Source organism: Pieris napi, chromosome 10 (assembly GCF_905475465.1).
Source record: "Pieris napi chromosome 10, ilPieNapi1.2, whole genome shotgun sequence".
Taxonomy (NCBI): Eukaryota; Metazoa; Arthropoda; class Insecta; order Lepidoptera; family Pieridae; genus Pieris; species Pieris napi.
The window spans coordinates 8,976,617-8,991,945 of NC_062243.1; the positions used below are offsets into that span (position 1 = coordinate 8,976,617).

The window sequence follows — 15,329 nt, forward strand, 5'->3', positions numbered from 1 at the left end:
ATGTTAATTGTTATACTGATTTGTATTTCTTGCATCTTAGTTTTAGTAATATTAAAATGTTGTATTACTACAAATCTCACAATAAAGGTTAGTGAGGCTAGACATTTTTAGTAGAATAGTAAAATCATGTTAAAGTGGTTATAACTTTTTGATATTTCAAAACTGGTGCTAGAAAAAGGTTCATTATTGTTATATATAAAATATACCAGCCTTGCGATTCTGTAACTCACTTTTCGGTATATATAAGGTCCCTCCTTGTAGTTTATTGTTTAACAGAATGCCAAATCATAAAATGACTGCTTCACGACTGATTAGAGCGCGACCGCCGCTGCGAAAACCGCTGTGTGAGTTCGAAAAGTGAGTTACAGAATCGCAAGGCTGTGGTGCTACAACCGGTCTAGACCTCAGATTTCTGTACCTACGACGAGATATCAGATATGAGACGCACGCTGAAGCCACTAGGCCAACAATACTCTGTTACATATGTATAATTTAATTCCATATTAAATCTATCTCACACAAAATTACATAACACAAATGTTAAATAACACGCAATATGAATTATCAACTACACTAAGGGTTAAAATATAAAATAATATACATTGAAATAAATAACTAAACTTAATATTAAATTATATAGTAACTTCTATAAATATGTTAGCGCTATATACAAATTCTGAGTATTTCTCTTTATACTGCTTTAATTTGTTAATTTTAATTGTTATATTGTATATTATTATTCTGTGCATTATCAAAACACTGTAGAAAATAGGAATTAAATAATTGACCTGCATTTGTTTCACAGAAATTCTTTTATAATATATTATATTAGTTAGCCTTTTTGTTGGCGCCTGGTAGATATTACCGGTGACACCAGAGCTGGTACTTTCCTCGCTCAACGAACTTATTAAATTTGTTTTAATATTCTTTTTATTAGTTTTAATAAAAATTGTAAGTACTGTATATTTTATTGTTAAGGTACCTAATAAACATGAACAGTTTTTCGTATTAAATAAATGAAAGTCATTGTATTTGTTTAAGTTTAATAAATAGACGGATTACTGTACATACCAGCGAATAAAATGATATCAGTTTTCTTATCAACTATTAAATAAGCAAAAGGACGATTTGCGACAAATTCTTCTTTTGTGTACGGATTGGATATGAGAAAATCAGCCATAGAACTGGCATTGGCTCCTTTTTCTGTTATTTCTATATCAGCTATTTGAGTCATTATTGAAGCATGCGTCGCATGATCACTTATCCCGCTTAAATCAGCCAAATTCGGGTAAAATACTCTCTTAACACCCATATCATATAATAATTCAGGTATATTTACCAAATTCGTCGTTATTTTAAACCGTGGCAATTTCACTGACACCAATGTTGGGCCTGTTCGTTTCAATAAACTGTATATGGTCATCAATCGAATGTCTTTCAACTTGTAATACATATCTTTTACCGAACCAACCTTTGGTAGTAGTATTAACATTGATACTCTGCTTTCTGGGCTAAAAGGTAGTTCCAAGATCCTAGCATTCACATATGGTACATCAGTTACGTTGAAGTATCCAATTTGAGTCATCAGTTTAACATCACCTATAGGTTCATTTTCTTCCGAGTAGAATATTTCCTTTGACGTGTATACTGGGTTAAATGGTGCCTGCCAGTCACTTCTAAAGTACGCTGTGTCGGCTAATAACAACATAGTTAAATTAAAATCATCTTGATATAATCCCTCTTCAATAACTCCATCCATATTTGTTTTAATAATATCGTTAACCTTCGCAGCAGAACCTGCTAGATCATCAACATCTAGCAAAAGCACTTTTGTTTCCTTACTTTTTATCACTTCATTTGTAAATGATGTTTTTACATCTAACAATTTATTTACTACGATGGTACTGGATCTTTTTGTCATTGGCAATAGTTCGTCATCCATTAAATTAAGGATTTCTCGATATTTTCTACGGAAGCATTTCATTCTGTGATATCTTGTTACTTTCCATAATTCATCTGCTGTAGGCCCTTTTGCACCTTCGGCAAGCGTCATTAACTGTAGCCATGTCGATATAGGAGAAAAAACGAAATGGCTACCCGTTTCCTGTGAGACACGATCTAGTATGCGAACCGAGAAATCATAGGTTGGGCGCTTAAAGCTAACCATGGCAGAGTCTTGACTGCAATGAAATTGACCTCCATGACTGACCAAAGGGCATAAAATAAACAAAAACAAAATAAACATCATTCTTCAAACACTGTATATTGTAAATAAACAATGTTGAACTTAGTTAGGATAAGTTGAAGCGTCTATCAGCATTAACGCTACTAAAAGAACTGAACTATATATAACACTTAGGACACACTGATAAACGGGTCAATGGTTATTATTCATACTGAAAACAAACACATTAATTAATTTCAAGGAATTTCGCAAAGAGATAACACAAATTATATATTCTGGTAATTAGGTACCCCAGTGGGCGAAGACCAAGTCAAACGAGATGACCTTGCTGCGTGTTACATATCTTCGGTTATATACCTTATATTTGGTGTGCTCATAAAACGCCAAAGTGGGAAATGACTTAATGAATATAGAGGAAAGAACAGGGAAAAGGAATGTTATAGGCATATGTTACAGCGAAGTATTAAAAACTTGTGAAAAACAATTTAAAACTTTAACTATGACTTTGACACAAAGGGAAAAAGATATTTCATTGTCTATTTTGTTCAAGAAAATAAAACTGTAGAAATTGGACAAGTAATTCTTTCACTCAATAATAAATTATGTAACTTATAGCATATAGAAATTAATTGAAGCTTATCACGGCTATGGGTCACGAAGATAGCAATGATACTTTTGATTTCGAAGTAGGTACAAGTCAGTCTTTGAGGAGTTTTGAAAACACGCACACGTAATGGAACTAAAGTTTTTGTTTTTCGTCGGTTTAATACCTTCAATATTATGTCAATGTTCAGTTGAAAATGCTAAACCAGAATTTAGAAGGGCGGTCTACGATTTCTCTATGGACTTGATGATGAGAATAGCCGAAGAGAAAGAAAGTCATTTCATCGCTTCAACTCTTTCAACTTGGACGTTACTATCATGTATTTCATTAGGAGCAACAGACAAAACGTTAGCGGAACTCAGAGATGTCCTCCATCTGCATAGTCATTCTTGCTTTAACAACAAGTTCTTGGACATTGTAAAAATCATCAACTCAAACTCCTCTTCGGACGTCGTTGTTGAAAGAAGTTCCATCATATTTACGGATGAAAACCTGCCTATCAAAAATGATTTCAAAAATACAATCATAAGTAAAAATGTAAGTGATTTCCAAGTGCTTTCTTTTGGCAATCCTGAATATGCCGCATCTGTTATTAACAACTACGTAAGTGAAGCGACGCACGGTTCGATAAATGAAGTGGTTGCCCCAGGAGACTTGGATGATATAGTAATGCTTGCGATTGATGCAATATCCTTCAAAGGTAGCTGGATCGAACCTTTTGGAAAAAACGACACAAAAGTGAGCGCATTTTATAACGAAAAAGGGGATCAGACTGGAGAAGTAAACCTTATGCTTGTTGTTAGCAGCTTTTACCATAAACAAGTTGATGTCATCGGCGCTGAAGTCTTGGAACTACCTTACGGCAGTGATGAAAGATATGCTGCACTATTCTTTCTCCCATATCCAGATGTTTCTCTATTCAGTCTCATAGAAAAATTGAAAACAATCACATTGACCACTATATACAAACAGTTCGAAATCGTAGAAATGCAAGAAGTGATGGTACAGCTACCAAGATTCAAGACCAGAACAAATTTAAATAATCTAAAAGAGCTCTTGTCACATATGGGGTTGAGAACTATGTTCAACAGTTCTCAAGCTAGCTTCGCGAAGATCTCTTCTAACAAATTATCAGTTTCACATTTCTTTCAAAAAGCTGATATAGAGGTCAATGAGGAAGGAACAACAGCGAGTGCCGTTAGTGGAGGCGCCACTTTTAGAAGTTTTCCGGGAGAATTCAAAGCAAATAGACCATTCCTTTATATGATAATAGATAAACAGATTGAAGTACCACTATTCGCCGGTGCATACTCAAAACCGAGTGTTTATTAAGGCCTAAAATTATTTAGTTAAACTACTACTACTCTACTACATATTGTTTTGTACAAATATTTTAGTTTAATCTTCAAAATATATAACATATTTAATCAAAAAAGGTAAAATCATACGATAACCGATAATTAGTTTTACTGATATTTTATTGACTCGATCGTCACTATTATATATTTTATTAAATTATATAGGTCCCTTTAAATGTGCCAACGCACATTGCGTTGTAGTCGAAATATGTATATACAAATCGATTTAGCATTAAACCCTCAAACAAAATAATTATTTGCCCATATATCTACTATATAAAAATAAGTCGGGTTTTCCTTCCTGACGCTATAACTCCAGAACGCACGAACCGATTTCCACGGTTTTGCGTTCGTTGGAAAGGTCTCGGGCTCTGTGAGGTTTATAGCAAAACTAATTTGCAAAACTAAGTTTATAGGAAAATTCAGGAAACATTTCAACAGAAAAGCGGGATCACCAAACGAAATGTTACATAAAACGAAGCCATCTGGTGGCGAAACCGAGTTCGCCGAGTTTGCTAGTTTCGATTTAAAATCTAAATGATAATTAATCGTCGTTTTTAGCTTCAATAGAAGGCAGTTAATTACAGGTTAATTCTTTAGAGAAGGTCAACAAGGTTAAATGCTACGTAATGAATAAATTAATAATGGAGAGATAAATAAAAGTAAAATAAATTGCGATAGAAAATTAAATTTTAGGTGCCGATTATAAGCAATAACGATATATATTATATAGTAAACAAATATAGGTATTCATTATTATTTTATGATTGAACTCCCAAACTATGTTTGTAGTTTGAAATTTGGTGCAAAGTTTGTATGCAAATTATATAAATAGTTGCAAAAAACGTACTGATATAAAAACCATTTTAAACATGAAAACGTGACAAGGTCACTTTTTAGAAGTATTCATCCCATATTGAAAGGGTAATTAATATTAATAATAATAATAAGCCTTTTTATTTCCTGTTTTACAATAGTTGGTAGTTGTTATATTAAAGTAACCAAAAATATTGATTTTGTGAGTAGGTTAGCTTAAATTATGTTAGTAATATATATTTATTATTTATTTAACAGGAACCCCGGTTTGGGTAAAGGCCTCCTCCAAAGATGCCCATTGTTGTCGGTCCTGTGCTATGGAGTGCCAGTTTTTGCCAGCTGATCTTTTCAGGTCATCTTCCCAGCGGTCTAAGGGTCTCCCCTTCCGCCTCTTGCCTGGTGGTCCTTTCCATTGGGTTACTCGTTTGGTCCACTTTCTCTTAGACATTCTTGCTACATGGCCAGCCCAATGCCATTTCAGTTTTCGGGCAAAAGTTAAAGCGTTTGTAACTTTAGTGACGGGTAATTATGTAATATCAAAAACATTACATATTTTAGCCGATTTTCTCGGGCCTTTTAATCTCCAAGAAAATTCCAAGAAATGGTACCCAAGTATAATAAATCCAATCTAACATCCTGCTTATATTAATAATAAGACTGTCGTATATTGAAGAGTCGTTTAACAACTCCAGAAGTCCACAACTTAAAATCTCACTGTTTCTTTTGTAATAAGGATATTGTAGAAAGATCACAGCCTGAGATCTGGTGAATTTTATTTTTTAGCACATATTAAGCTAATACTAAAGAATTATCGTAACCAGCGAGAGCGTTATGAATAGCTAGTAAGTTAATTGACTATTGCAATTGGAACGTAATATAATTACAATACTTCAAATATTATTTGAAGGTGTTAAAATACTCATTTAGTTAAAATTATTTCAGGAGAAACTCTTAACTTGTTTTATTATAATTTATATTTAGAGGATTTTATGAACTCTTAATTTGGTAACACTTTTATAATTGCGTATTGCGATTAAAATGTTTGATACCTATACCTATAACCTATAACTTAATTAAAAACATCGAACAGAAGCCAGTCCTGCAATAGTGAAATATACTTGCAATTTTTTGCAAATACTATGGAATCCTCGATGGCTGCAAAAATTAAGGCTCATCTAAATTGGTTACACTTGAAATACTTTTTTAATCATATTTAATCCTTCTATATTATATTTGCTATTTGAATATACAGTGTAAACTCTTTATAACGTCATTCGTGTTAACGGAAACTCTCTATATCGTAGATATAGTTATATTTGTTTCGTTTAACACAAACCCTATACCTTAATTCACTCTTTGTAACGAAACAGCCCTTCTCTATAACGAAGTAATATTTTCATATTTAGACATCAAGAACATACTTAAGTGTACTACTTAATTGTTTTTATAATGACCTTACAAAAACTGTTGAGGTGCCGAAATTTCTAAGAAAGACACCTGAGGTCATATACAGCCGTCTCGCCTTTGTTATTGTTACTCTAAAATTTACACTTATTTGTCACATTTTTCGGTTACGCGCCATCTTTTTCTTGTCCCTACCACGGTTGATCCGAAGAGATTCGAAGCCATTAGTAACAAAAATATATAATAACGATAACAATGATAGTAATACTAATAATTCTATTACAATTAATGAAATTCTGTGATAATCTTGGTACTACATAGTAGTACAGTAATAAGTTAAAATGAAATAATTGTATTTGTATTCATGTCTATGACAATAAAAGCTTTTTGTTAAACTTTATCTAATTTAACTTTATTTAACCAATTTCTGTAAAGTTGCATATATGTAGTAGATAATTTTTCGAAAAATAAGGTCATAAAGAAGTGAAACTTTAGAAGTGAAAAGAAGTACCTTATTCGAATCGAAATCGAAATATCTGCGAACCTGGCTTAATGACGTTTGAAATTGAAGATGTAAAAATAAAAAATATTTTATTTGTGTACTTATTTTTATTGATACTCGTACCTACTTGAAATTTACAAATACTTATTATTTACATTATTTAAAATTCAAATTATTTACAAATTTACAAATAATACAAAGAATCGCTTCCATACTCGCATTCCAGCGAGGTTCGCAGATATTTCCGACGGCTTGTACGTGTGTATAGTCCTTTTCATGAAAGAAGTCCCCCAGACGCGGCGCTGCAATCGCATGACGTAATGTTGCCATTTATGAGTAAAAAATTTACCTATTTTATATACCTTTAGCAGATGTATTTATCAAATAATATTATTTTCTGCATACTTCGATGAAACAATATTTCTGTTATGTAAAAAGTATATTTTTATTTACGTATATTAGCGATGTTCTACCTACTAACTGGGAAAAGATGAGAAAATAGGGTAAAGAAAAGCAATACAATTTTTTATTCAGAGTTTTATTGCATAATTGTTGGGTTACAATTTTTTTCGAAGTACACGCCGCTGTTATACCTTCGTTTGTAATTCTTGTTACAGTTTTCTCTGACACACCTGCAATTAAATTATGAACAATTAAAAATAATAGTAACTTTAAGTTTATAATGCTTATGTAATATATAATATATGTTTTAATTTCAGTTACCTAGTTTCATCACGTTATGTATTTATTCAATTTTGACGCAAAAACGAATTTATATTATTAAAGTCCCATCAATACAGCAAAAAATTATTAAATGGCAACTCTAAAAAGTACCTGTTATGGCGGCAACTCTCTTCCGAACATTGTTTAGTGGTATTAAAACACCTTTTTTTTTTTTTTTTTTAAAGACAATTCACACCAATTGACCTAGTCCCATGCTAAGCTGGTGAAGCTTGTGTTATGGGTACTAGGCAACGGATATACATACATATTATAGATAGATAGATATATAAATACATATTTAAACACCCAAGACCTAAGCACAACACCAAATGCTCATCACATCGATGTTCGTCTCAGCCGGGGATCGAACCCGGGACCCATGGATTCGCAGTCAGGGATACTAACCACTAGACCAATGAGACCTTGATTCTTATGTTCCGCTTCACAGAACTCTTTTACCTTTAATATCATTTCTCGAGCCGAACTTTTTACAACTTTTGCCATTGTAATCAATCTTTAAAATGCACTAACCTAGTTAAAAATTTACAAAAATCTACCACAACAAACGAACTTGATAACATCGACGAATGACAACATTGCCGACCTGTCAAATTTAGTTCCAAAAATCACCGCGGAACTTCTTTCATGAAAAGCACTATACACCTAGTACACGCACACATTTATTTTCCAACGCCGATAAAGAAGTTTGACTTCAAAAAGCAACATGGCGCGTAACCTGCTACAAAATTTCTCCCATACGTCGATAAAGAAGTTTCACTTCAAAAATCTATTTAACAGATCTTAATACTGGATTTATGCTTGATTGATAACGTAACTAAAATACGGTTCTTATTATTGATATACTCGATTTTCACGCTCCACACCTTTATTCTGAATTAATTTAAAATTAAATTTTTATGAATTTCAGATCCAGGACATTCAGTATAACGATGTTTTTATGACCTATACAGAGCATCCAATACTGTTGAATATTGTCTCACAATTGGTGATAACATCCGTGTGATGAATAGTATGTTAATCAATAAACTACCTGCCAGTTCCTATCACCCACCTCATATATTTCGCATTATATGTCCATACATAGTCGTAGCATTGCAATTATCCATGGGCGACAGTTAGCAGTTTCTCTCGGTCATTATCCTCCATTAACAGATTATAGTACGGGAGGTAGCAACGTTTTCGAGAAAGAATTTCAGGTCAGCTGATTTTGTGATATGTCTTCCTTCTTGCACTTCCGGTTAGAGTCTGGGCAATCTGGCTGGCGGTAGCGGTTGCGTTCATTAGTGCGCATCCTATCTGTCCAGGTAATAATCCTGGATTTTAAAAGCATTTTAAGAAGCGTAATTTTTAATTTTTCGTTTTTAAATACGTCTACCTGACATACTTTTTTTATTGCCAGACATTTTTCACGTTGCTAACTATGTGCCAGACGCGATTTTAAGTTTTATTTTTATAAAAATTTCAAAGCATTTTAGAATGTCTGTAATTTTAATATTATGTTATTTAAATATAAGGAAAACTGAAAATGAATTTGCCAGACATTAATTCGGTTGTTAAGTCTTGAATTAAAATGATAAAGTATTAAGCATTGCATTTTAAGAAGCGTAATTTTTGATTTTTCCTTTTTAAATACGTCATCCTGACATACTTTTTTATTGCCAGACATTTTTCACGTTGCTAACTATGTGCCAGACGCGATTTTAAGTTTTATTTTTATAAAAATTTCAAAGCATTTTAGAATGTCTGTAATTTTAATATTATGTTATTTAAATATAAGAAAAACTGAAAATGAATTTGCCAGACATTAATTCGATTGTTAAGTCTTGAATTGAAATGATAAAGTATTGCAGTATGATGAAGCATTGCATTTTAAGAAGCGTAATTTTTGATTTTTCCTTTTTAAATACGTCTACCTGACATACTTTGTTATTGCCAGACATTTTTCACGTTGCTAACTATGTGCCAGACGCGATTTTAAGTTTTATTTTTATAAAAATTTCAAAGCATTTTAGAATGTCTGTAATTTTAATATTATGTTATTTAAATATAAGGAAAACTGAAAATGAATTTGCCAGACATTAATTCGGTTGTTAAGTCTTGAATTAAAATGATAAAGTTTTGCAGTATGATGAAGCATTGCATTTTAAGAAGCGTAATTTTTGATTTTTCCTTTTTAAATACGTCTACCTGACATACTTTTTTTATTGCCAGACATTTTTCACGTTGCTAACTATGTGCCAGACGCGATTTTAAGTTTTATTTTTATAAAAATTTCAAAGCATTTTAGAATGTCTGTAATTTTAATATTATGTTATTTAAATATAAGAAAAACTGAAAATGAATTTGCCAGACATTAATTCGATTGTTAAGTCTTGAATTGAAATGATAAAGTATTGCAGTATGATGAAGCATTGCATTTTAAGAAGCGTAATTTTTGATTTTTCCTTTTTAAATACGTCTACCTGACATACTTTTTTTATTGCCAGACATTTTTCACGTTGCTAACTATGTGCCAGACACGATTTTAAGTTTTATTTTTATAAAAATTTCAAAGCATTTTAGAATGTCTGTAATTTTAATATTATGTTATTTAAATATAAGGAAAACTGAAAATGAATTTGCCAGACATTAATTCGGTTGTTAAGTCTTGAATTAAAATGATAAAGTATTGCAGTATGATGAAGCATTGCATTTTAAGAAGCGTAATTTTTGATTTTTCCTTTTTAAATACGTCTACCTGACATACTTTTTTTATTGCCAGACATTTTTCACGTTGCTAACTATGTGCCAGACGCGATTTTAAGTTTTATTTTTATAAAAATTTCAAAGCATTTTAGAATGTCTGTAATTTTAATATTATGTTATTTAAATATAAGAAAAACTGAAAATGAATTTGCCAGACATTAATTCGATTGTTAAGTCTTGAATTAAAATGATAAAGTATTGCAGTATGATGAAGCATTGCATTTTAAGAAGCGTAATTTTTGATTTTTCCTTTTTAAATACGTCTACCTGACATACTTTTTTTATTGCCAGACATTTTTCACGTTGCTAACTATGTGCCAGACGCGATTTTAAGTTTTATTTTTATAAAAATTTCAAAGCATTTTAGAATGTCTGTAATTTTAATATTATGTTATTTAAATATAAGAAAAACTGAAAATGAATTTGCCAGACATTAATTCGATTGTTAAGTCTTGAATTAAAATGATAAATTATTGCAGTATGATGAAGCATTGCATTTTAAGAAGCGTAATTTTTGATTTTTCCTTTTTAAATACGTCTACCTGACATACTTTTTTTATTGCCAGACATTTTTCACGTTGCATGAATTATTCATAACTTACATTTAGTAATTAAGACAATTTAAATAAAGTGTTGATTATTAATTTTAATCTAATTTTATATTCCTTTTTATGCTCGTACTACAAGCATTATACTGCAATACTTTTTCATTTTAATTCAAGGCTTAGCAATCGAATTAATGTCTGGCAAATTCATTTTCAGTTTTCCTTATATTTAAATAACATAATATTAAAATTACAGACATTCTAAAATGCTTTGAAATTTTTATAAAAATAAAACTTAAAATCGCGTCTGGCACATAGTTAGCAACGTGAAAAATGTCTGGCAATAACAAAGTATGTCAGGTAGACGTATTTAAAAAGGAAAAATCAAAAATTACGCTTCTTAAAATGCAATGCTTCATCATACTGCAAAACTTTATCATTTTAATTCAAGACTTAACAACCGAATTAATGTCTGGCAAATTCATTTTCAGTTTTCCTTATATTTAAATAACATAATATTAAAATTACAGACATTCTAAAATGCTTTGAAATTTTTATAAAAATAAAACTTAAAATCGCGTCTGGCACATAGTTAGCAACGTGAAAAATGTCTGGCAATAAAAAAAGTATGTCAGGTAGACGTATTTAAAAAGGAAAAATCAAAAATTACGCTTCTTAAAATGCAATGCTTCATCATACTGCAATACTTTATCATTTTAATTCAAGACTTAACAATCGAATTAATGTCTGGCAAATTCATTTTCAGTTTTTCTTATATTTAAATAACATAATATTCAAATTACAGACATTCTAAAATGCTTTGAAATTTTTATAAAAATAAAACTTAAAATCGCGTCTGGCACATAGTTAGCAACGTGAAAAATGTCTGGCAATAAAAAAAGTATGTCAGGTAGACGTATTTAAAAAGGAAAAATCAAAAATTACGCTTCTTAAAATGCAATGCTTCATCATACTGTAAAACTTTATCATTTTAATTCAAGACTTAACAACCGAATTAATGTCTGGCAAATTCATTTTCAATTTTCCTTATATTTAAATAACATAATATTAAAATTACAGACATTCTAAAATGCTTTGAAATGCGTGAAAAATGTCTGGCAATAAAAAAAGTATGTCAGGTAGACGTATTTAAAAAGGAAAAATCAAAAATTACGCTTCTTAAAATGCAATGCTTCATCATACTGCAATACTTTATCATTTTAATTCAAGACTTAACAACCGAATTAATGTCTGGCAAATTCATTTTCAGTTTTCCTTATATTTAAATAACATAATATTAAAATTACAGACATTCTAAAATGCTTTGAAATTTTTATAAAAATAAAACTTAAAATCGCGTCTGGCACATAGTTAGCAACGTGAAAAATGTCTGGCAATAAAAAAAGTATGTCAGGTAGACGTATTTAAAAAGGAAAAATCAAAAATTACGCTTCTTAAAATGCAATGCTTCATCATACTGCAATACTTTATCATTTTAATTCAAGACTTAACAATCGAATTAATGTCTGGCAAATTCATTTTCAGTTTTTCTTATATTTAAATAACATAATATTCAAATTACAGACATTCTAAAATGCTTTGAAATTTTTATAAAAATAAAACTTAAAATCGCGACTGGCACATAGTTAGCAACGTGAAAATGTCTGGCAATAAAAAAAGTATGTCAGGTAGACGTATTTAAAAAGGAAAAATCAAAAATTACGCTTCTTTAAATGCTTTTAAAATCCAGGATTTTTACCTGGACAGATAGGATGCGCACTAATGAACGCAACCACTACCGCCAGCCAGATTGCCCAGACTCTAACCGGAAGTGCAAGAAGGAAGACATATCACAAAATCAGCTGACCTAAAATTCTTTTTTTTCAAACGTTGCTACCTCCCGTACTATTATGTATGTTATTATTACTAAATAAAGAATTATTTATAACTATTAATATAAAAGTAGTAAACCTTTGAAGCCGTTCGCGTATTACGTAACCACTATAAGGGGGCAGGAAGGTATTTGATTTTCTTATTTTTGATTACATAAATATTATGGGGGTGGGGGGATCTAGATGGAGATTAGCAATAATTTTTAACTTTTTTACAACTAATAATTGTAGTTCTTGTTTTTGAATCTAATCCAGAAACATATACTCCTATTACATTAATAGTTTCACTAAAAATACACACTTTATGTTAATATTACTTATAGTTAATATTTTTAAACTTAAATAGGCATCTCGCAGCCGCACGTATTAAACTTAATCGACGAATTTTTCTGACTTCGGCTTGGGGAATTCGTCATATTATATATTTTTCGTCATCCTTGAATTATTTCTTTACGTTACTCCCCTTTCTTTACGTTACTTGCTTACTTCTTAGCATGTAATTAACTTCCTCTTTTAATCTGTATTCTAAATAATGATATTAAAGTAAGAGTAATTTATTAGTTAATAGCCAATTAAAGTAAGAGAATAAACACATCTCCATATTAAATTATATAGTAACTAATTCTATAAAGGCCCATTCACATATATCGGTGAAGCCACAGTTCCGACACAGTACCGGCACAGTGCGAAATATTCTTTCATACATTCTCTATGAACGCATCCCCACTTGTCAGTGTCAGTGACGACACAGGCAATCACGGACAGATTCGTTGACAACGATATTTTTTGTTTTTACATTTTGTTTATTGCAGAAGAATATTGAGGCAGCTCTCTGACATTTTAAATTATTCAAAATATTTTCTTTCATCTTTAACTAATTATTTGTAAAACGTGATGAATTTTCCTTCCGTCTCTCTTAATTGCCATGCTTCATGCACCCATTTTCTTTTTTATCTTGATGCTGCTCTTCTTCTTCGTCTAAAGCAACAGCTATCATTGCTAGCTCCGTAATATTGAACAGAGCCATAATCACGTTGACGCCACGGACACGTTTTCACCGAAGCTCCGTAAACTGAGTACTGACAATTGACATGTGTGAATTCAATGACTGAGGCAATACTGTATCACTGATACTGAACTGAGCGGACACGTTGACGGAACTGTGGCTTCACTGATATATGTTACTCGGGCTTAAATATGTTAATTCTATATACAAATTCTGAGTATAGCGATTTATAACGCTTTTATAAATATAATACCTACTTGTTTGATTCAAATAATTGTTATACTGTATATTATTATTTTGTGAATTATCAAAACACTGTAGAAAATAGGTACCTAAGTACATATTAAATAATTGACATGCATTTGCTTCATAGAAATTCTTTTATACACTGAGGAGACTATCGTGATATTAATTCTACGTCCATTATATATTAAATATAAAGTAATAATAATATATTATATTAGTTAGCCTTTAAGTTGGCGCCTGGTGGATATTACCGGTGGCACCAGACCTGGTGTTTCCTCGCTCAACGAACTTTTTTTTTTTTTTAATATTCGTTTTATTACTTTTTAATAATTATTTGTATTATTACTATGTAGGTTAAGAAAATTGTAAATACTGTATATTTGATAGTAATGATAACTAATAAACAGTAACAGTTTTTTGTATTAAATAAATAAAAATCATTGTACGTGTTATTATTCATAGTGAAAACAAACACATTAATTAATTTCAAGGAATTTCGCAAAGAGATAACACAAATTATATGTTCTGGTAAGTAGGTACCCCAGTGGGCGAAGACCAAGTCAAACGAGATGACCTTGCTGCGTGTTACATATCTTCGGTTAAAGTTTATTTTGTGAGTTTATAAAATGCCAAAGTCGGAAATGACTTAATGAAAATAGAGAAAAGAACAGGGAAAAGGAATGTTAGGCACATGTTACAGAGAAGTATTTAAAAATTGTGAAAACTTTAACTATGACCTTGAAGAGAAAAATATTTTTCATCGTCTATTTTGTTAAAGAAAATAAAACTGTAGAAATTGGACTAGTAGACCAGTGCAGATAGCCTTTAAAATAAATAAAAAGTGAAAAAAATTACAGTAGGATGAAACCCATTAGAAAAGGAGGGGAATATGATCATAATGAAAGGAAAAATAAATTACGGTCAATCTGAGGTCGGGAAGGGAAGGGGGGGGGAGTTTTAAGGGTAAAAAACGGTTTATCTCGATTTCCGGCAAAACTAAAAGTTCTATCGAAGAAAACTAAATGGCAAAGTTGTAGGTCATAAAAAGATCTACAACTTTTTTATTCACACATTTTTCACATAACCTCAAAATTTATGTGAAAAATTCAAAAAACCAACTTTTTGGTTTTTTATTTCTATCTTTTACAAAAATTTATTTTTTTAAACGAAATTTGGTGAAAACATACCTTATTATGTCCCAAATATACTGTAATTTATTTGATTAAAAATATTTATTTTTTCACCTTATTTTGAATTAATATCGAAAAAACACCCTAATTTT

General features: G+C 30.9%; 2 protein-coding genes across 2 annotated transcripts; one reads left to right on the forward strand and one right to left on the reverse strand.

The window, feature by feature from the left end:
• Positions 1 to 1,029: 1,029 nt before the first annotated feature.
• On the reverse strand, positions 1,030 to 2,343 carry LOC125053339 (serine protease inhibitor 77Ba-like). The gene has a single exon (XM_047654665.1). The coding sequence runs from the start codon at positions 2,246 to 2,248 to the stop codon at positions 1,043 to 1,045; it is 1,206 nt and encodes a 401-aa protein (XP_047510621.1). The 5' UTR covers positions 2,249 to 2,343; the 3' UTR covers positions 1,030 to 1,042.
• Positions 2,344 to 2,864: 521 nt separating this feature from the next.
• LOC125053341 (serine protease inhibitor 77Ba-like) lies at positions 2,865 to 4,246 on the forward strand. The gene has a single exon (XM_047654667.1). It carries the CDS (start codon positions 2,919 to 2,921, stop codon positions 4,119 to 4,121), a length of 1,203 nt encoding a protein of 400 aa, XP_047510623.1. The 5' UTR covers positions 2,865 to 2,918; the 3' UTR covers positions 4,122 to 4,246.
• Positions 4,247 to 15,329: the final 11,083 nt, after the last annotated feature.